Below are 21,385 nucleotides of genomic sequence, written 5' to 3' on the forward strand. Positions count from 1 at the left end.
ATATGTTATCTTCTATAATGATCTTGTTGTACTAACGTATGGGTGCACACATATGTTGGGGATGCACAATGTTGTCACTGTGCATGTTGATAGGATGAGGGATAGCCAGAGTTTGACAGAAACTGAATCCCAAATCTTAGATATACATGTTGTATTAATTCAAGATTAATCAACGGGGGTATTATCATGGGGACCTTAGATCTAAATGTGGGTGTTGGACTTTATGTCTTCATAATTTTATTATTTGCTCTTAATTGGCATTGGGACCAATCACTAGGGGTGTATTTGCTCATGTATATTGATGCACCTGTTCATAGCTCCTCCTTAGAAGAAACATAAAAAGTTTATCTTTGTGCTTCACTAATTGTGACAACCAACCAAATAAAATAGAAATTTACCAGAACATTTGCTTTCTTGAGTTACTCCACTTCACTTCACTTCATCTCACTTTACTTTACTGCACTTTACTTTTAGAGCATTAGTTTTACTCGGTGCATTTTATTTTCAGCACTCATAGTTATATGACAAGAACCATTTCACAGACACACCATAGCTCCTAGCTTTACATAGAAGGCCATATATGTGGGTTATAGGGCTTTAGAGAATAGATAGTTTACCTTCGGCTCCTCGTAAATTCGACACTCAAATACTTATCGAATTGTACTACGGTGATCCCCTGCACTTGGGGGTCTTCAATTACCCTCTTCTCCCCAATTCTCCATGGTAGTACCATCATGGCCACATAGTAGTTAGGTCCGTGATACTGTAGCGGGACTTTTGTTTCTTAGTTTTCTTTTCCTTTTTTGGCTGTGTGCATCCGTAGTGCCATTAGGGTGGTGCGTTGTTGCAGAGGCTGGGTGTAATTGGTATCTCTCGATATTAATATATTCCCTTTATCGAAAAAAAACACGAGCATCAAACAATCTCAGATTCTAGATAAATAGTCCCACTAGAAAGTCCTTTTCAGGTGAAAATTTTCTCATGGAGAAATGGAGATCCAGTCATGGTCAAAGCTACTGAAATATTCAGACGTGCTACATCAAACATGTGGCAGAACAAATCGAGATACAGGACTACGAGAGACTACAAAAGTGCAATGTCGAAGAAAACACACCGGGCATGCTACACTAAACAGCAACTACTGCATCTAAAAAAAATCAACTGCTAAGCTGACAAGAATAGAGAATTCGATAGAGGCAACTCCATTACGAGCTCCGCATTACTCATACAGGAAATATGTACACTATGAGAAACTACAGAGCTTTCACAAATTGTCGAACGAATTGTCCAGCGAATTGCGCCCTGTAGGCCGAGCAGACGTGTAGATCCTAGGGGAGGTAAGATTCGAGCGTACTGAGTCTGGAACATCACCACACGAAAGGAGCTGCGAGGAGAACTTTTTTTTTCGATAAAGGATGCTTTATTACTTTAAAAAGCAATTACATCCAGCCTCTGCATAACCAGGATGCACAGAGCCGTTTTATTGTCTCAAGTCCAAAAGGATAAATAATAAAAACTAGGCGAGATACATATCGGAACGATGAAATCATATGACGCCTAAAGTGTAGGTGGGGCATCTATCCGTAGACTATGCTGCCACCCATGTAGGGAAAAAGTATCCCTCGTCGTAGCCTCCAACCGTGTACAGACCTCCGTACATAGCTGTCGGTTCTCCACTCGCTGTAGAGGTAACCATGAACGGAGAATACCTGTACATCTATAGATGACCTGCAACAAAGAACAATTTTTGTCATTAAAGATCTTGTCATTTCTACATAGCCAAAGCGCCCAGATAACTGCTAGCGCCCCCACCCTAAGAAGCAACTTAAACCTTGAATCTATACCATGAAGCCAATTGCCAAAGACATTGGCGACACTAGTCAGAGGATACAAGGTAGACGCTACTTGGATGACAGACCATATAGATCTCGCGAACTGGCATTGGAAGAATAAGTGTTTGATTGTTTCGTCCTGATGACAAAAAACACACCATGTACTTCCATGCCAATTCCGCTTAACAAGATTGTCTTTGGTGAGAATAACCCCACGACGAAGATACCATCCAAAAATTTTAATTTTTAATGGTATCTTCATCTTCCAAATCTTCTTATTGTTGTCAACTGGTAAGTCAGAAAGAAGGATCGCATTGTAGAAAGATTTTACGGAAAAGGTACCATCTACATGAAGGTTTCATCTAAATTCGTCTGGTTCAGGTGATAAATGAATATCTCCGAGCCGTTGAATTAGGGTATTCCATGCCACAAGTCTTTGTCCAAGTAAAACCCGTCTGAACGTCACATTCGGAGGTGAGGTAGCCATTACAGTAGCAATGGTATCACCTTGGCGACGAGCAATCCTATACAGAGCAGGATACTGTTCACTTAAGGGTGCATTGTCTAGCCAAGCATCTTCCCATAACCGTATCTGTGCTCCATTCCTGATTGAGAAAGTACCATGGCGAAAGAATACATTTTTTCTCGCCATAAGACCAGCCCAAAAGTGAGAATCCCCAGGTTTCCAAACCACTTGGGATAATGTCTTCGAACCGATATACTTTCTCCGAAGAATAGTTTGCCAAGTCCCATCCTCAGTAAGTAGCTTAAACAGCCATTTACCCAGAAGAGCTGAATTCTTGACCTCCAGGTCATGAACTCCAAGCCCTCCTTGATCTTTGGGACTACAAACTATATTCCACTTAACCAGTCGATATTTCTTTTTCTCGCTGTCCCCTTGCAAAAGAATCTGGATCGATAGTAATCGAGTTTATGCAGAATTCCTTTCGGTAGGATGAAGAATGATAACATATATAGTACCATATTTGTGAGTACCGAATTAATGAGTACCAATCTTCCTCCCAGGGACAACAATTTACCTTTCCAACTACTAAGGCGTTTTTGTAATCTTTCTTCCACTAATTTCCATTCCGCGATTGTAAGTCTCCGATAATGAATCGGAATACCCAAATAACGAATAGGAAATTGGCCTTGCCCACAACCAAACAACTCTGTATACAGAGCCGTATCGTTTTGGGCATCACCGAAACAGAACAATTCGCTTTTATGGAAATTGATTTTCAATCCTGACAACTGCTCAAAAGCCGCCAAAATTAATTTCAGATTTTGAGCTTTTTCAAGATCATGATCCATAAACAGAATTGTATCGTCGGCATATTGAAGTATAGATAAACCACCATCAACCATATGTGAAATCACTCCTTCAATCTGGCCATCGGCCTTGGCCCGCTCTATGAGTATAGCCAGCATATCCGCTACAATGTTAAACAACATCGGTGATAACGGATTCCCTTGGCGTAACCCTTTTCGTGTTTGGAAATAGTGGCCGGTGTCATCATTAACCCGGATTGCAACACTACCTCCATACACAAAATCATTTATTAGAGCGCGCCACTCTGGAGAAAAACCTTTCATCCTGAGTGTCTGCTGTAGGAAAGACCACTTAACTTTATCATACGCCTTTTCAAAATCTAGTTTTAGAATAACCCCATGTAATTTCTTAGAATGCATCTCATGTACCGTCTCATGCAAGACCGCCACTCCATCAAGGATGTTCCTTCCTTGCATAAAGGCTGTCTGTGATGGCTGGACAACATGATCCGCAACCATATTAAGTCTAATGGTGGCCACTTTCGTGAAAATCTTGAAACTTACATTTAAGAGGCAAATAGGTCTATATTGTTGAATCCTTTCTGCCTCGTTAACTTTCGGTAACAAGATTACTTCACCAAAATTTAGACGAAATAATTCTAGTTGTCCAATATGTAGGTCACTGAACAAATCTAGAAGGTCCGATTTAATCGTATCCCAGAAAGTTTGATAAAACTCCGCTGGAAAACCATTAGGACCCGGTGCTTTGTTGCATTCCATTTGGAAAATTGCCTTCTGAACCTCTTCCTCAGTATAAGGTGCGGTTAGCAGACCATTTTCTTCCATAGAAACTTGGGGTATGTCGTCCGTTAAGTCCTCATTAAGAGAGAAGGTGCTTTCCTCCGGAGGACCAAACAGACCTTTATAATAATTAGTAATATAAGATTTGAGTTGCTCATGGCATTCAATCAACCCTTCATCTTGAATAAGAGAATGAATACGTTTTTTCCGATGTCTCCCATTGGCTAAGCCATGGAAATATCGCGTATTTGAATCTCCTTCCAATATGAATTGAGCTTTGGAACGTTGATACCATTTGAGTTCCTCCTCGCGAAGAAGACTCGCCATCTGCGCATTTGATTGATTTTTAAGTTCAATCTCTTGCGTAGACAACGGTCTAACCTCCGCAACAGCCTCAAGCTCATCAATTACATTTGATAAGCGAGCCTTCTCTTTTTTAAGGATACCGGCCGTATGGGCAGCCCAACCAGAGAGATGTTTGCGCATTGTCCGCATCTTATTATTCCATCTCAAAATTGGAGTGCTGCCCCCGACCGGTCTCTCCCAAACCTTCTTAACCATATCATGGAATCCCTCTCGATGTAGTCAGCCAAGTTCATATTTGAACGGCCGTTTACAAACAGGACGGGGATTCCCAGTAGTTAGGAGAATGGGAGCATGGTCAGACAGTTTTTCAATACGTTCTAGTGCACGGACTGACACCATAGGGTATTTATTTTCCCATTCGGTATCCATCAACACGCGATCTAGTTTCTCATATGTGGGTTCAGGCAAGCTGTTGGCCCAAGTAAACTGTCGACCGGACATAAACACCTCTCTTAAATCAAGGCTATCAATGACAGCATTGAACAAGAAAGACCAATGTCCATCGAAACGGTCTTTACTTTTCTCGTGAGGAAATCTCAACAAATTAAAATCGCCTCCGATTAAAATCGGATAAGGATTATCTTTTGTAAGATTTACGAACTCACGTAAAAAGTCAGCCTTAAAAGCATCCTGGGCGGCACCATACACAGCAACCAGACTCCACGTGAAACCGTCTGCTTTATTCTGAATGTCGAGCTTAATGTGATACTCTCCATCAGAACTAGCTAAGACAGTCATGCTGTCTATACGGACGCCAAGTAAAATGCCACTGGACCTACCACGAGGCAGGCGAGAAAACCACTGAAAGTTAATCCCGCCTGACAGTCGGTCGAGAAAACTTTGTGTGAAATTTCGCCTACCCGTCTCCGATATAGCAATGAAATCTAAATCATAATCTCTACAACCATCGGCAATGTGGGAATGTTTAGCCAAGTCACCAAGACCTCTGCTATTCCGAAACATGCCATTCATCGAGAAACTATTTTAGATTTAGTATTCTTGCTATATCTACGAGATTTCTTTCCAGCCGACGATCGAGAACCACGTTCAGAAGCTTGTAGATCAGAACTAAGCTCCACGTGTTCTAAATCGACTTCTGAAATATTACCAATAATAGCCGAGAGAAGCTGACCATCTAGGATGTCATCCTCTTCCTCATCGTCTACTACTGTTGTTTCATGCCCAGTGAAAACATTCGGAACAACCGTTAGACGGTCAAGCTCCGTCTGTCTCAACACATTGGCTGAAACTGAAATCTCATCAAACCTACTACCCATATGTGCCAAAGTAATGAAATGAACCAAAGTAATAGTTCCAGATGTGCCATTACCGGGGACTTGGTCGGCGAGCTGCATCAGTACTGCGTCCGCAGTATCGGCGGGGCAGCGGAGTCGTAGCGGCATGCGGCCAGGGAGATCGATGAGGACGGCTCCAGGGGGGATAACGCCGTCGGCCGCGGTGGCAGACACACCGAGCCCGTATTCGGGATGATCGGCCACGCGGAGACCTGGGTGGACGAACCCTCCCTCGCGCTGCACCCACCGGAGCAGGTCAGGCGGCTGCTGCGAGATGCGCGGGGCGGTGGCCGATGCAGCGGAACAGGAGAGGCTGCGGCGGCTGCGCGTGAGAGAGGAAGAGAGGAGGGTGGAGGTCGTGGAGAGGAGGGCCTTCCTCGCCGTCGTTGGCGCCGCCCCCGCTGCGGCGGCGGCCATGGCGGCGGAGGTAGGGTTAGCTACTCGTACATCTATCGGCGTGATGGAGTTCTGCCAGTGATATGGAGGCAAAGAAAGAAGTATTCGCTGCGAGGAGAACTACCAAAGCCTTTCGGGTTCATGCAGATTTTGCTCCCATAAGCCGGTGGAGATGTCAATTTGAAAAATCCAAGCATCGCCGACGATTGCTTTTCGAACAGTCCAACTCTTCCGCTTGGAAAGGACATAATGGATGGGGCAATGCATTTTGGGCCAATTCCATTTTGGAGCAATGCATTCTGGGCCTATTGCACGGATCTTCCATCCTTACCCATGGCCTCTCCGGGCCGTCCAATCAAGCCAACGCCATCTAAAGATGCAAGGCCTCACAAACTTGTCCATGTTGAGAATTCTGAGGCCTCCAAAAAATGTTGGGTCTACAGTATACACACCGCCGTCCAAATGACTGTGCACTTTCCGAGGGAGACCTTCTCGGTGTCTGCCCAAAGGAAGCCACTAATCAAGTTTTGGAGTGTACCCGGAAACTCTTATTTGCAACTAGTTGCACCCGCAACCCATTTTTTTGTGACACTTTCAAGTTTTTTAAAAATGCAAACTAAATTTCTAGACAAACAATGTGTTGTATCTTGTGCATCTGTGAAGTTTTATCCAAAAATATGTCAGAATGTGACCTTTGTAAAAAAGAGAAGACATATGTAAATAGTGTCAGGTACTATTTACACATCATTTGTTCTTTTTGTGTAGGTCACATTTTGACATATTTTTGGATGAAACTTCACATATGCACAAGATACAACACAGTGTATATCTAAAATTTTAGTTTGCATTTTTTGAAAACTTGAAAGTGTGCCAACAAAAAAAGGGTGCGGGCGCAACTAGTTGCGGAAGATTCTCTCTCGGAAGAGAGGGTGTACTATCTGCGGAAGAGAGGATGAAGACAGATAACCTGAGAAAAGAAAGCATGAGAAAAGTTTGGGAGCTGCCACCTCAGGAAAATCCAAGAAGCTGGGGCAAAGAGTGAACTCTGGATATTTTGAATGTCTTAAGACCTGAGATCGTGAGAAAATGATGATGATCTGGTGGAGGGCCTGGAGAAACAATGCCATCTTTAGCGATGGCAAGGCAGGGATTTCTCACTAACTCTAACAAACATAAGGAAAGAAAAATAGCTTTAGAGCATCTTCGGACAAAAAAATGTTTTCAGCCGCGTCCCCCAAACCCTTTTTGTTCGGCGCGGTCTGATACGGTTTCCGGCGCCGCGAGGCCGTCCTCGCCCCACAGGGGACGCTCCAGGCACGCCGGACACAACGAAAAGTGAGAGCGGCAGCAGCGGCTCATCGCCAGCAGCGACGACCCCGAGGACTGCCCAGGGCTGCAAACGGCGTACTTGACGTCGTTGAACGATAAGGACGCCTGGAGGCGCGACCTCGACACGGCGATCGTCATGTCCATCCGCGACACCAGCAAGCCGCTCGTGGGCCTCACCGACGACGACGAGGCAGGACCAAGCGGCCTGGTGAAGGACGAGCCCGGCGAGCGCGTCAAGCAGGAGGTCGTCACCGAAGATATGTACAACTTCCACAAGTACTACGACGCCTCCGACCGCCGCAAGTACTTCTAGATTAGGTTTAGTTTAAATTTAGTCAAATCTCGTTCAAATCTATGTAATATGTGCCAAGTTTGGATGAATTTAATCGAATGTCGGTCAAATTTAAAATTTCCAAAATTTTGTTTGGGGATGCGACTGGGGCCTCCAAACGTGGCACGAACAAAACATGTCCCCCGAACATTCAATTCGGCGCCGACTGGAGATGCTCTTACAGTGAATATACAAAGGGGAAGAAACCAATTTTTGAAAGGAAATTAAGGAGATCAGACCGGGGAACAATAAAGAAGAGAGAACCATGGAATCCACCAAAAGAAGGCTGGCAGTGCCTTAGCGTGGATACTGGATACAAAGGCTATGAATTCAACTGATACTGTGTGGATCATTGAGAGCGACTGCGCAGCCTTAGTGTAAAAAAGCAAAGTCTTCTGAAAAAAGATCGCTCTCACACTTCGAGTGCCACTTCAGTCATCTATCGCATTGTTACTCTGCTACCTGATTCCAAGTTCAAGTAGGTTGCAAGAGAGGACAACAGGCCTGCTGTGAGTTTGCTGGTTTTAGCCGTAGAGAATGTACCACTGGTATTTCGCAAGGCACAGCCCCTTACTGCGTGTTGGAATGGGTCTCGAAAGATTGTAACCATGGATCCTTTTTAAGTTGATGGAAACCATCAGTTTTGTTTTAAAAAAAGCTCACTGCAGCAAATGGTGAAATTGAAAGCAGCAAAATCCTCATGGAGGTCCAACTCCGGTCAAAGCTACTGAAATATTCAGACATGCTACATCAAACATTGTGGCAGAACAAATTGAGATGTAGGACTATGCGAGAGTACAAAGTACAATGTGAAAGAAAACTCACCGGACATGGTACACTAAACATCAACTACTGCATCTAAGAAAAAATCAACTACTGAACTGAGAAGAATAACCCTAGATAATTCGACCGAGGCAGCTCCGTTACAAGCTCAGCATTACTCATACAGGAAGGAAGGAATCACCGTGATGCTGCTGAATACTAGAGACTACTGATAGTATGTACACTAGACTAGGGTAAAAAAATGCAGAGGTCTCACAAACTGCTGACTGACTGTCTCTGGGTGCGGCTTAGCAGGCTCAAGTGCACAGCAAGAACATCCCGGATCCTCTCCCCTTCCCTGTCATTGTCTCCCTGGAAGTCCACAAAGACGTCGTCGCCGGCGTCCACCGGAGCACCATCATCTGGCAAGGGCTCGCCGAGCTTGACGAGAAAGTTGTGCAGAAGGCAGCCGGCGACGACGACGTACGGCAGCGCCTCCTGGCAGTCGCCCTTCCAGGGTTCCCCGAGAAGGCGCCAGCGCGCGCGCACATGGGCGAAGGCGTTCCTGACGAGCTGCGCCCCGTGCGCGTGCACGCTGTTGAAGATCCTCTCCTTGGACGACGACGACGACATGTCGTCGTGTCTGGAGGCGACGCTGGTGTCTCTGTATGGCGTGACGAGCCAGGGGAGCAGCGGGCAGCAGGCGGGCGCGAGGAAGTAGCGCGGCACGGAGCCGCCGATGAGCTCGCCCTGGGGCGCGTTGGAGAGGACGAGTGCCTGCGCGGCGTAGAGCTTGGTCCGCGGCAGGATCTCGGGGGGCGGCGCCGAGGGGTCCCACCCCACGGAGACGTCGAGGAAGCGGCCCTCGGCGTCGACGAGCGCCTGCGCGGTGACGGCGGCCGCCCCGAAGCGCGCGTAGCCGAGCGCGCCGCAGCAGTTGGGGAGGGAGAGCGCGCAGAAGCCGGGCACGGCGCGGGAGATGCGGTCGGGCGCGGCCAGGTCGAGCAGGGCCGCGAGGCGGTCGGCGACGGCGCGGCAGACCTCGTAGAAGGCCCGCGCGGCGGCGGCGGGGGAGGGGAGGCCGAAGCGGCGCGCCACGGCCCGTGCTGGGGCGCCGTGGGCCAGGCGGTACAGCGCGGCGCCGAGCTTGTGGTCGGGTGGGAGGGAGAGGGTGGTGGAGGAGGAGGGGGATGTGGCGGGGTCGGAGAGGGAGAGGCAGTGGAGGAGGTGGAAGAAGGCGGGGCGGGACATGCGGAAGGCGTCGCGCCAGGCGGTGTCTTGGTGGGGGGAGGAGAGGAGGCGGAGGAACCAGGAGGAGGGGAGCGAGGAGGGCGGCGGGGCCGGCGGGGAGAGGGAGAGGGAGGTGAGGGTGATGGTCTGGAGGTGGAGCGGGAGGAGGGCGAGGAGGCGGGAGACGGCGCGCGCGGCGGCGAGGAGCAGCGGGTCGAGCGCCAGCGCCTGGGCGGGCCGCAGCAGGAGGTCCCGGTCCGACGCGAAGCGCAGCGCCAGGGAGACCGCGGAGGCCAGGTCCGCCAGCAGCGCCGTCAGCTGCGGCGGCGGCGGCGGCGGCGGGCGGGGACGCGTCGCAGGAGGATGGCGGGAGCGGTTGCCACGGGCGGCGACCATGGTGGGGAGGCGTGGCGCGCGCGACGGAAGGAACCGTTGGTTCTTTGTGCGGAAGAGCGGTGGTGGTGGTTATTGGCGATAGCGACTTGAGAGAGAGTGAGCTGAGTGAGTCAGTGGATGAGTGGAGCGTGGTGGGCTGGTGGGTTTAAGGCGGGCTCCTCGGGCTTGGCGAAGACATGGGCTTGCCAGGTCCAGGTCTATGGACTGTGGACGTGGTGGTGCGTGCCGGTCGCAGTTGAGGCAGGGCAGTGGGAAGTGGGGGCATTTCATTTCCTTTCCTTTCCTCGGGAGACAAGATTGTTACTGCCACCTTGTCGTGTAGCACCACGCGTGCCTCAATCGGAGCGACTTGCTCTATTTCGCCTTTTACCGAGCGGATAAGTCAGGTTTAGTTTGGATCAGCTTGGGCCGGGTTCAGGGCGGGCTGGTCTGATTTCTTTTGTTCATCCGCCGCATGAGTTTTCCATGATGGGCCTAGGCCGGACAGCTGGGTCGAATTGTAGAATTAGGCCTAAACTCGTGTTCCAGAGAGAAAACGAACTCTCACGAAATAATAAAGCAACCTCCTATGAGGACGCGAATTTTTGGCTCACAGCGGCCAGCGCCCCGCGTATCCTGACCGTTGGAGAGCAGGTTTAGATTCGTGGACAAAGTAGTGGAAATTCAGCAGAAAGTGCAAAATATCAGCTATACATGGGAAAGCGAGGCAAATACGGGACGCGTACGCATTAAATGGGCCGAACGCGGACGTCACGAAACAGCCCGATACAGAATCTGGGCCGGTCCGGTGCGTGAGAAGCAACCTCTCCAATTAATGCTTCTGCTCCTACCGCCCATGAAAGGCTGTTCTAGATCGAGGTTCACCTTGGCCACCGGGCAGGTCGGAGCTGGGCGGCGATAGGGCAGTGTAGTTTCGTGCGACAGCATTAGAGGAAGAGGATGACCATGGGGGAGAGCAGCTCGGGTGGACAAACCGAAGGCTGCCGGTGAGTTTTTTGATAAGAAATTCAGTTATCTGATGTTTGTTTTCCTTCCTAGATCTGCTCCTTGTACCCATTGAGAACCTGGCATGTATAGCTAACCCTGTAAAAATCAAGCACAAAAATCTGTGGATGCCTGAGTTCGGTGTCCAGGTTAACCAATCGATACACGGGGGTGTGGTTGATTTCCCATCAGATATCTCATGCTTGTCCCCAAGTCTAGTGGGCAAGTGTGTGATTGCTAGATCCTGCACTAGTTTTCACATAATCTAAACTAGACTCGTTCGAAATATACACAGCATGCCTCATCATGCCGCGTGATACATTCAGCTGTTGTATGAACTCACTTTTTAATGTGTTGTTTGGTGGAGAAAAATATATGTTGATAGTAAAAAATGCTATATATGATATTAAGCTTGCATCGCCATTTTCTCACATACGTTTTTTCGTGTGTGCCACATAATGATCAGTGTCGACGATGCTTTTCTGGACACTACCAATGGACTGTGTACGGTGCATGAGTGTTCAGAAAGCGAAGCGGTGGAAGAACTACCAAGACCTGTACCAGAAATGGAAAATACCGCCCGAGCTGCTCACGCCCACGGAACCACAGCCACAACTGAAAATCAGGGATGGAACAGAAGGTATGCTGGAAAAAGTTTTTTTGTACACTTTTATATAAGATGAGATGCAAAAACTGATGTGCACCAGATAGCCTAGCATGGAAAAATTATAAAAAAACTGTTTTTTTGCATGTATGTCGAATATGTTAAACATATAGTCCAATTTACTGTCGGAACAGGCCTCGGCACGGAAAAATGCCTGATGAGCGGGGGGTCTCACCGGACCGTGTGTCAGCGCTGGAGAAAGCATTTAGAGGATTTGCTGACCGGGGGGCAAATGCGGTGGTGCTACCATCTGTAGGCCTGACTTTTGATTCTATCGGAGAAGCTTATGACTTTTACAACTTGTATTCCTGGGAGGTTGGATTTGGTATAAGGTATGGCAAAAGCAGAAGCAATGTGAAGGGCACGAGGTCAATGCAGGAACTGCTCTGCGTTTGTTCGGTGAGTTATGTTTTGTACATGTTGATCGGTTGAACACGATGTACATTTCTCTTCCATATCTCTGTACCTGAATCGTATGAACCTGCAGGGCAAGCCAAAGAATGAAAATACTACATCTAGCCGGTGCCAGTGTCCGGCGCTTGTCAGGCTCCTAAGGACAGATGACCAAGGTTGGTTTATATGTGAGTACAGGGGGACGCACAACCACAGGTTGTTGAGCACATGCGCGGAGAAGCTGCACTTCCCTTCGCACAGACACATTGACAAGTACACACGAGATTTGGTCGCTCAGCTCCGTGCGAACAATGTTAACCTCAGCAAGGTGTACAGCATAATAGGGACTTTTTTTGGAAAACTCGAGAATGTCCCGTTCACGAAGAGGTGCCTGAAGACGCTTTGTGGTAAGATCAGTCAAGAACAGGCAGATGACGATGTCAAGAAAACCATGGAGATGTTCTCGGAGTTGAAGGCAAGTGACAGCGAGTTCACGTACCAGGTACAAGTTGATGATGAGAGTAGGATACGTACCCTGATATGGACCAACGGACGGAGCAAGCTTCAGTACCACCATTTTGGGGATGTCGTCACATTTGACACGACTTACAAGACAAACTTGTATGATATGCCATTTGGGCTTTTTGTTGGTGTCAACAACCATTTCCAGAGTGTGATATATGCTGGGGTTTTGATGCGGGACGAGACGGTTCAGAGCTTCGAGTGGGTCTTCCGTGAATTTGTTAGGTTGATGGGTGGGAAAACGCCAATAACAATCTTGACAGGTATTTTAGCCTTGTTCTCTCTATTCTCTGTGCTCAGATTGGTAAACTGTGCATGCAACAACGAACTGCAACAGATGACACGTGTCTCGAATGTTGTATTGCAGACCAGGCAAGAGCTATGGAACTTGCAATAAGCAGTGTAATGCCGGATGCTACCCATCGTTGGTGCAAATGGCATGTGCTTCGGAAAGCAAAGGAGTCGCTTGGCACCCACTACAGCAAGAAATCAAACTTCAGGCTGGATTTCCACAACCTTGTTGATGAGATGCTGACAGTGGAGGAGTTTGAGGCTGGGTGGAAGGAGATCATGGAGAGGTATGGGTTGGCAGGCAATACATTTCTAATACAGGCTTATGAGGTCAGACACAAGTGGGCAAAGCCATATTTCAGCGGCAAGTTCTGTGCAAAACAGACAAGCACTCAACGAAGCGAGAGCGCAAACCACATGCTTAAAAGTTATGTGCCACCTGCTTGTCCGATGAATATTTTTGTTAAGCAATACGGGAAACTGCAGTACGACCGTGAGCAGGAGGAGGGTTTTCAAGAGAAGAGGACAAGGCTGGTGAGGGTGCTGTATGTAATCCGTTAACTTGCCGATTAACATAATGACAAATGTAAATAACAAAGCTACTTTTTTTACAGGGTGGGGCTGTCATAAAGTCCAATCTACCAATTGAGAGGCATGCCAGCAAGGTGTACACACGCACGATGTTCGAGATGTTTGGTAGAGTCTTATTTGTTGCCGGCTCGTACGAGGTAGAGGAGGTCGAACCTAAGAAGAAATATGTAGCCGCGCACATCAATCCAGATGCAATGAAAGAATGGTACAAGAGCAGGTTTGTTGTCGAGGTGCATGATGATTGCTCGTATTTTGTGTGTGAGTGCGGAAGATTTGAGCATATGGGCATGATCTGCTGTCACATTCTAAAGGTGATTAATCTGCTGGTTTTGGCTTCCATAAAAACGGTCCACGGATAATATACTAAGTTTACTTTTTCACAAACAGGTCATGATTTTCCTGCGGATCCGCGCAATACCATCCTTGCACATTGTAAAGAGGTGGACGGTTGACGCTAGGGACATATTACCCGATCACATTAAACATTATCAGAAGGACATGGGTCCGCCCGAAGCATCTACCTTCAGACACTCTGCTATGTATATAACCGCACTGGAGTTGGTGCACATGGGGGACAGCAACCCGGATTCTTTCGAATGCGTCATGACAGGTCTGTGTGAGCTCAAAGCAAAAGCTGCATCGCTATGCGAGGCGAAGGATGGGAAGAGCATGGTGGAGAAGTCGAAAGAGGCATCAGGAAGCATTACTGCTTCATTAGACTCCATGCAATCAAGGTTGTCGAGCAAGAAAGCGAAGGTAGTAACATCCCGTAAGTCAGCCCAGGTGTGCTCCGGGGATGGTTCTTTTGTGCAAGGAGGGTGCAGTGTTCTTGTAGAAGAAGACTATGGAGAGGTGTCATCTACACTCGGAGCTGGCCTGCTGTTGCCACCGGAAAGGAGGCTGAAGCGGGGGCATCCAAGCACCGCCAGAGACAAGCCGCCTTATGAGACTACAGGCAAAAGGTCGAGGTTCTGTAGTATATGTCGTGGCAAGGGGCACAAGAGCACGACCTGCCCCGAGAGGGGAGACACTCCGGTGAAACCAAGGAAAGAAGCGCAGTGCAGCAATTGTGGGATCACAGGCCACAGGAAGACTAGCTGCTCGAAGCCACTCTTCAGTTCAGTTGAAGGGGTTGCACACATGACGGGGTAGCTGTGTGCATGCATGTAACATGAAATAGTTCTTTTTATATGTTTAGTTGTGTTGTGCAAGAAAGATCAAAATAAAGCTGTGTAAAAATTTACTGTATCTGGATTCATATTCTCCTGGATTTGTTTCGACATTTTTATCTGTTGCATTGAGTGTATGTAGAGGCCAGCATTGATTGTGTGATAGCAGTTTGAATTTTGAATTTGGCCAGAACAGTATCACAGCTGGCTCCCGGGCTTCTATAAATTGATCAAGCTAGTGCAAGCACTCCCTCACACCAAGCCGAGAAGAAAAAGCCCAGCATGAATCGGGTAGCTCCACCGGTGGCCACTGCATCTGAAGTTGTGCTGCCGGCAAGGACGGCCACTACAAGCCTGCTTGTGCCTACCATTTTGGATGAGGTAAAACCTTTGCAGCTTTCGTCAAATACTGTATGCAGAAAAATACGTACACAAGTGTCTACTCTTCTGATATTCACGTACACGCAGAGTCTGGGATCGGTGGTGGGGAAGATAGCATGCGGAAGCAGTGAGGAGTGGGATGACGATCTTGAGGTTTGTGGTTGCAAATTTCAGAAAATTTCTGCTCTGTGTGTATGTGCTGCCTTCTAATACCTGAAAAATCTGTTTGACTATTTGGTGTTTATTGAACTGGGTAGCAGGATTCTGCTGATTCGAAAACTGTGATTGTTCGTGTTCTGGGAGGGGATGTGCTTGTCATCACCAAGATCATCAAGGTCAGCAGACTCATCTATTTTTAGAAGATGTTGGTTGTATTGTTGTTAAGATGTATTTGTACCTTTTTGCTCACACCATGAACATTGTTTCATTTCTAGAGGAACCTGACTCTGGAATTCGAGATGGAGGCACTGAGTGCAGCGGCAGAGCCGGCATGCTCGTCAACTGGATCGAGCAATGGCCCAAACTGGTCAGACGAACACATGGATGCTGAAGGAGAAGAATCAATCCGGGCTCCAAAACGGATGAAAAAATAACCAGTAGAAACAAATGTAACCGAACTACTGCTCGTGTGTGCCTGCATGTTGCAACCCTATGAGTTTGCTTGAATAAAATGAAATTCCATTTTTCAGTTTGTTTATACACATAGTACGCTTGGTTCGCGTTGGGAATGAAAGAGCAGCAGTCGTGGCCGGCGTGTGCAATAGTGGACAGCTGCCCATCTCGGCCCGTTGGGAGCAGGCGGCCTGTACGGCAAAAGCAGTGTAGTCAGTTTGTAGACCAGTTGGGCCTCTCGGTGCAAATGCAACACAAAATGAAAAAGTCGTAGTGTGTGTGCGCGTTGCCAGGTTTTGTCACGCTGCATTGAACGAACCTTGCCTGATAAGAATTGTTTCCGTGAGACAAAATTTAAAAAATATTCTCGTGTGCTGATAAGAATTGAACGAGCAGGTACAAATGTCAGTACTTATTACCCATTTTCTCTAACTCTTGCTAGTTGCACGCAAAAAACGTAGGCTGAATCTAGCCTCCTGGACGGTGAGTTGACACATACACAGAGCGTTGATGGTGGGAAAATTAACTCGGCCCTTACTTACCCCGCTCTCTCTGCGCAGTCCAAGCTGCATTTAGTGAACAAGAGGCAATCCAAGACGACGGAGGGGAGGCTGGAGTTGGGCATCTCGTCGTCGAGCTGTGGCTTCTGAAGCACGGAGAGTTGAGCTGCATCTCCGCCGAGGGTGTGAAGCCTGGTCCGGCTTGATCCCCTGCAAAAGAGGTTAGTTACTGAAATTGATTGCAAAACTGCACTTTGGAGTTCTTCGTGTTCTTGCATTGTTCTTGCATTTACCTGGTTTTTCGCTGGGCATCTCCTGGGTTCGGATCCATCGGCTGTCTACTCCCTTCCCCTGCATTCTTACTCCGGGCCACTGATTTTGTTGTAGATGCAAGGGGTTTGGCAAGGTGTTGGTGGTGTGAGCGGACGATCTGCTGGTTCTGCTACTGGTGTAGCTGGTGGGGATGTGTTTGTCTTGCCGGCTGACATAGGCAGGATGGCGAAGTGCGGTCGCAGCACCGTGAACAGCGCCTTCTCGGCGAAGGACATGGCCGTTGCAGCGGAGGATATGGGTGCTAGAGAGCTGGGTTGGGTGTTTGACACTGGGCTGGCAGGTGTAGCCAAGGTTGATATGTTCACACATTTCAACCGAGACCACTCCTTTTTCTTGCTGCAATGCGTGGACTGTAACAATTCCAGGCTAGTGCTAGGTCATGGTAGATCTGTTCCTATAAATGGACCAAACATGAGCTCAATCCTTGGGCTGAAGGATGGTGGATCTGTAGAACTAGAACACGTAGATGGTCCACCCCTGGCCGAGGAGGTTTATGATGCAAGGTTGATGCTAGGGTTGAGCCTGAGTAACATCGAGATTGACACAGTTGCTCTGGGCAGCATTGTAAAAGAAGAACACCCAGCTGAGATGAGTGAGTTCTATGTGAACAGATTCAAACTTGCATATGCGATGCTCGCTGTTTCGGTTTTCTTCAGGCCTGGTGATAAGAGGTGGCATGTGCCTCGTGATGCATATCTCCTTGCGGCCATGATTCCGGATCTTGGAAACATAAACTGGGGCAATTATGTTGCTCGTGGGATCGTCGATGGTTCTTTCCAAGTTCAGAGAGATGTAGCTAGAGGAAGCAGAGGGCACAGTGTGTATGGCTGCCTATATGCCTTAGAGGTACATCCCACATTTGCTTTGTGTGAATTGTCTGTTTTGGTGTGTTCACTTGCTAATCGGAGTGCACTCTTGTGTCTGCAGGTCCTGTACTTCGACCATGTTGCTGGTGGAGCTTATGCAGTTAACCCAGGTCTCCTTCCAAGTGTGGTGCATTATAGCGCGGCGACTATAGCAACATTGATAAGGCAGGACACACTTAATCTTGCTCTAGAGAAAGTGTATGGCATGTTTATGGTAATTTCCACTTGAAACCTCCTTTTTTCTTGTCCATGTAAGATATGTGCTTATACTGGACATTGTGCCTTGTTTGGATGGATGTGTGATTACCTAATTATTTGTTTTACAGCGGGACTTCGGTGTTGCGACGCTCATCCAGAGCCGCGGCACAGGTCTGGTGGAGGGTGGTGTGACACCGTCTGTGGGACGTATGGGCATTGGCGGCCATAGTTTAGAAAACTGTGTCAGTGTCGCGAGCGGTTCAAACCATGCAGTGGCAGTGCCAATCATGGATCATCAGAATGTACCGGTCCTGCAAGTTAGCAGCGAAGACATACCAAAGCTGGTTAGATCGGTAAGCGGTTTGACGTCCTTGATCATGCGAACAAACCTTTCTTCTTTGCACTCATGCAGTGATTGGTCCATGTTTTTATGTGTGATGTACAGGCAGAGGATTGGCTGAGGGATGCAATGGCATCGGAAGACGCAAGGAGCAAGGAGCGTACATCGAAGTTCTATGCTAATCTATCGAATGACATCCAGAACAATGACCCCCGTGTGATTGACAAGGTAGATGCCCACGAGAAGAAGGAGGAGTGGTTGATGTTATTCCATCTAAAGAAGATGCTGGAGCACCTAGTTGACAGAGGCGTCGGACAGTATGTACCTGGTCTCCTAGACAAGCTGGCAAAGATAAACTCTTCTGTTGACAGTGAGTACTGCCTATCTATAGAAGTGTTGTGTAAACACAAGCACTAACTGACTACTGTGAAAAACAATTCAATACATGCAGGTACAACTGCAAAAGTGGTATCTTGCTGTGTCCGTAGCGGGCTGGGAGTATGTGATATGCCAGGAGCCGTCATGCAAGGTGAGTTGGACATGATAAGAAGTTTGTGTTTTTGCAGGTGGTTTTATGTTTTGCACTAGCTAATGTTTTTGCTGGACACACAGGGACTCCAGTGGCATGTGTTGTGAATGGCAATGCCCATATTGGCGGCAGGTGCGGTGTGTTTTCTACACCTCAAAGAGGACGCACAGTCGCTGGCTCCAGTAGCGGGGTGAGAGATACAGGTGGGAGTAGTGGCACCAGTGCTGGGATTCAGGTGAGCGAAGGACATGTTGTGTGTGGGCCAGCACTGAATGCAACACCTTTGCGGGCGGTGCCGGTGCGATGTACTGGTTCAGATCTTTTTGACAGGGTTTCCAACCAGTTGGGCAAGGCGCCTGCTATATACGGTGGGTTGTCGCCAATGAGAGGTATGTTCATATGGCTTCTTCTTATGAATGAGTAAATTGTGTAAAAATAAATTAGCACCTAAATTGTGTGGGATAATGTTAAATGCATTTGTCGGTAGGTGTGGGTGGATTTCCAGGCACACCTGATAAGATGTTACCACCCAAAAAAAGATCAACTAGCGATGCAATGTACGAACCGGAAACAAAGGAGTTAATAGTGTATACGGCAACAAAGTGTAAGTGTGGGTGGCTGTATGAGTTGTGTGGTTGGTGTTTTACTAACCTAAGCTGTTGCCTAAGTTATTGTTATGTTGACAGGCAAGAGGGCAAGGGCCGAGATCAATTATGTCTTGTGCGGTAGGAAGAAGGTGAATGTTGTTGAACGAACGAAGTGCCCCTTCTCGCTAGAAGTTGGTTTCAAAACACCAACCGATAGAATTGCTGAGTTGGGGTATCGCAACATGATTTTTGCGAGGCAGTGTGATATGAAGAAGTAAGCCACTGCATTTTTTTATGATTATGTTTGACGCCTGTAGCTGACATCCATGTATAGGTATAACAAAAATTCTTGTTTACAGGCTCTGGGTTATACACCTGACGCCGACACTTCTTAAGATGTCTGGGTTTGACATGCTGACTGAGTTCCATAGGTATGGTTGTCTGGGGAAGAAAGGGTACATTGCTGTGACTAGGATGTTGGCGGAAGGTGAAAAGACATGGCATGCTGATGGGGATATGTCGAGGTGGAGACATCCGATGCCACTCGAATGGGCAGTAAGTTCACCCTTTGGTTTCAGTTAGATTCACATAGCAAGCATTGTGTTTGATGTTTAACGTAATCTTAATAGGAGGAAGTGTTGGGTGGTTGTGATTGTCTTGAAGATAAAAGGTTGAGGGAAATGTTTGTTGGAGCAGGGATAGGATATAAAGTTGAGACATGTCAGCTGGTGAGTCTAGCTGTGTTTATTTGAATTGAAAAGCAATATGCACATGATGCACACAGTGCGGCCTGGATTGACTAGTTGTCTATGTGATGCAGGTTTGGGTGCCCAGGATGACCAAGAGTGGTTTCATGGTACTGTACGGGTTTGACTTCGAGTGTGAGACCCTGCATGTGTTTGATCCAAAGAGGTGCACAGGGGGGAGGGAGCTTCTTGATTCAATTCACTTTGATATATGTGATAAGTTGCTCCAGGGCATGGCTGATTGCATAGAATCCTGCCTTGATGGCTGGCAAGTGGATCAAAGCAAGTGGAAGTTTGTTTGCCATGAATATTTGAACGAGCCCATCGCAAGGTATGGTGAACTCAGTTCCATTCTATACTGCTATGCATCAATTAGGATATATTAATAACTGGTTTCCCATTTGCATTTGCAGTGCTGATGCAGTCTTGTATGTGATACACTACATGATGTACTTTGATGGAGTGTGCGTCCGGAGGCCACTACGGAACGTATGTTTACATCATTATAAAAAATTGTGGGTTTTCTAGGCCCGATTTGCTAACGTGTGTGTTCTTGGTATGTAGGCCGACCTGTATGGCATGAAGCTGCGCCTGGCTAACATGGTGCTGAACATGCCAGGGAATGTTGGGCATCCACCTGATAATGTGAAATCTCCAGAGGCCGGTGATGTGAACCTTGAAGCAACAGTGTGAGATTGCACCCAAGTTGAAGTTTGTAATAATTGGGACTCATTCTAATTGAGCCAGACGCCAGTATGTAATATTTGAATTCCAGTGTTTCGTAATCGCTACCATGGGTTTGTAGTATGCCATATTATAATTTGCGTATTATATTATATGTGTTGACTGGATGTTTGTGGTGTCTTTTCCCGAGAAGATCTAAATGTTTCCTTGTGAAAAGAACAACAAAAGAAGGTATTTTGCAATGCAGTTTTGTTTTATGGGCATGTTGTATTGCAGGATGGGGCAGTAGTGCTTCATCAAGATGGCCAGTTAAAAGAAAATCAGGCCCTATGAGCAAAAAGGTTTGGGTTTATGGTTTATGCCGCGTTTGTCTGGCGATTTTGTGATTGTTGCTGTGCGGTGGGCAGAGTGATTTACCGATTATGATCTTTTAAAAATCACACATAAACACGACTAGCAGGCAACATATGCAGCTGAATTAAGTGAGTGAATATTGATATGTGTTAAAACAGAGAAAACTACATTGATGTGCAACAGGACTGCCGGAGTGCCGGCATTGTTAGAAGCGTGATTTTGGGTTAAAATTTGTAAATTCATAACTCAAACTGTCAACATGAGAGTAACAATAGTTTCGGCGGTTTTTGGGTGAGGGAAAAAAGGAATCCCCGTTCTGAACAGCTTATTGTGAATAAGTGGGAAATGTGTTCTATCAAGGCGTGATTGTTTTGTGCGGCTGAAGTTTTCCGAGGATTATATTTTGTGGGTAAAGGGAAATAGGAATCGTAGGAGAATCTGCATGTTTGGATCTGACCTGGCATATTTGATTTGAGTGTTGGACCACAAAAAGGTTTTGTGTTAACAATATCTGCCTACATGGCTGCATTTGTTGGGTGTGTGTTGGGTTTGGGTTTATTTACAATCAGAACTAAAAGAAGTTGTTGCTGCCAAATAAATCTTAGGACAACAAAATTATTTATTAAGGCAA

General features: G+C 47.2%; 3 protein-coding genes across 3 annotated transcripts; 2 read left to right on the forward strand and 1 right to left on the reverse strand.

The window, feature by feature from the left end:
* Window positions 1-8,335: 8,335 nt before the first annotated feature.
* LOC127336930 (protein ANTAGONIST OF LIKE HETEROCHROMATIN PROTEIN 1-like) lies at window positions 8,336-10,128 on the reverse strand. Its single transcript, XM_051363797.2, has one exon. It carries the CDS (start codon window positions 10,008-10,010, stop codon window positions 8,658-8,660), a length of 1,353 nt encoding a protein of 450 aa, XP_051219757.1. The 5' UTR covers window positions 10,011-10,128; the 3' UTR covers window positions 8,336-8,657.
* A 650-nt stretch (window positions 10,129-10,778) lies between these two features.
* LOC127336927 (protein FAR1-RELATED SEQUENCE 5-like) lies at window positions 10,779-14,743 on the forward strand. Its single transcript, XM_051363795.1, has 7 exons — window positions 10,779-10,996; window positions 11,461-11,634; window positions 11,793-12,057; window positions 12,146-12,836; window positions 12,941-13,398; window positions 13,479-13,766; window positions 13,843-14,743. Exons 1-7 carry the CDS (start codon window positions 10,950-10,952, stop codon window positions 14,605-14,607), a joined length of 2,688 nt encoding a protein of 895 aa, XP_051219755.1. The 5' UTR covers window positions 10,779-10,949; the 3' UTR covers window positions 14,608-14,743.
* Window positions 14,744-14,832: 89 nt separating this feature from the next.
* On the forward strand, window positions 14,833-15,696 carry LOC127336929 (uncharacterized). The gene is made up of 4 exons (XM_051363796.2): window positions 14,833-15,005; window positions 15,093-15,158; window positions 15,266-15,340; window positions 15,440-15,696. Exons 1-4 carry the CDS (start codon window positions 14,907-14,909, stop codon window positions 15,596-15,598), a joined length of 399 nt encoding a protein of 132 aa, XP_051219756.1. The 5' UTR covers window positions 14,833-14,906; the 3' UTR covers window positions 15,599-15,696.
* Window positions 15,697-21,385: the final 5,689 nt, after the last annotated feature.

This window comes from Lolium perenne, chromosome 2 (assembly GCF_019359855.2).
Source record: "Lolium perenne isolate Kyuss_39 chromosome 2, Kyuss_2.0, whole genome shotgun sequence".
Classification (NCBI taxonomy): domain Eukaryota; kingdom Viridiplantae; phylum Streptophyta; class Magnoliopsida; order Poales; family Poaceae; genus Lolium; species Lolium perenne.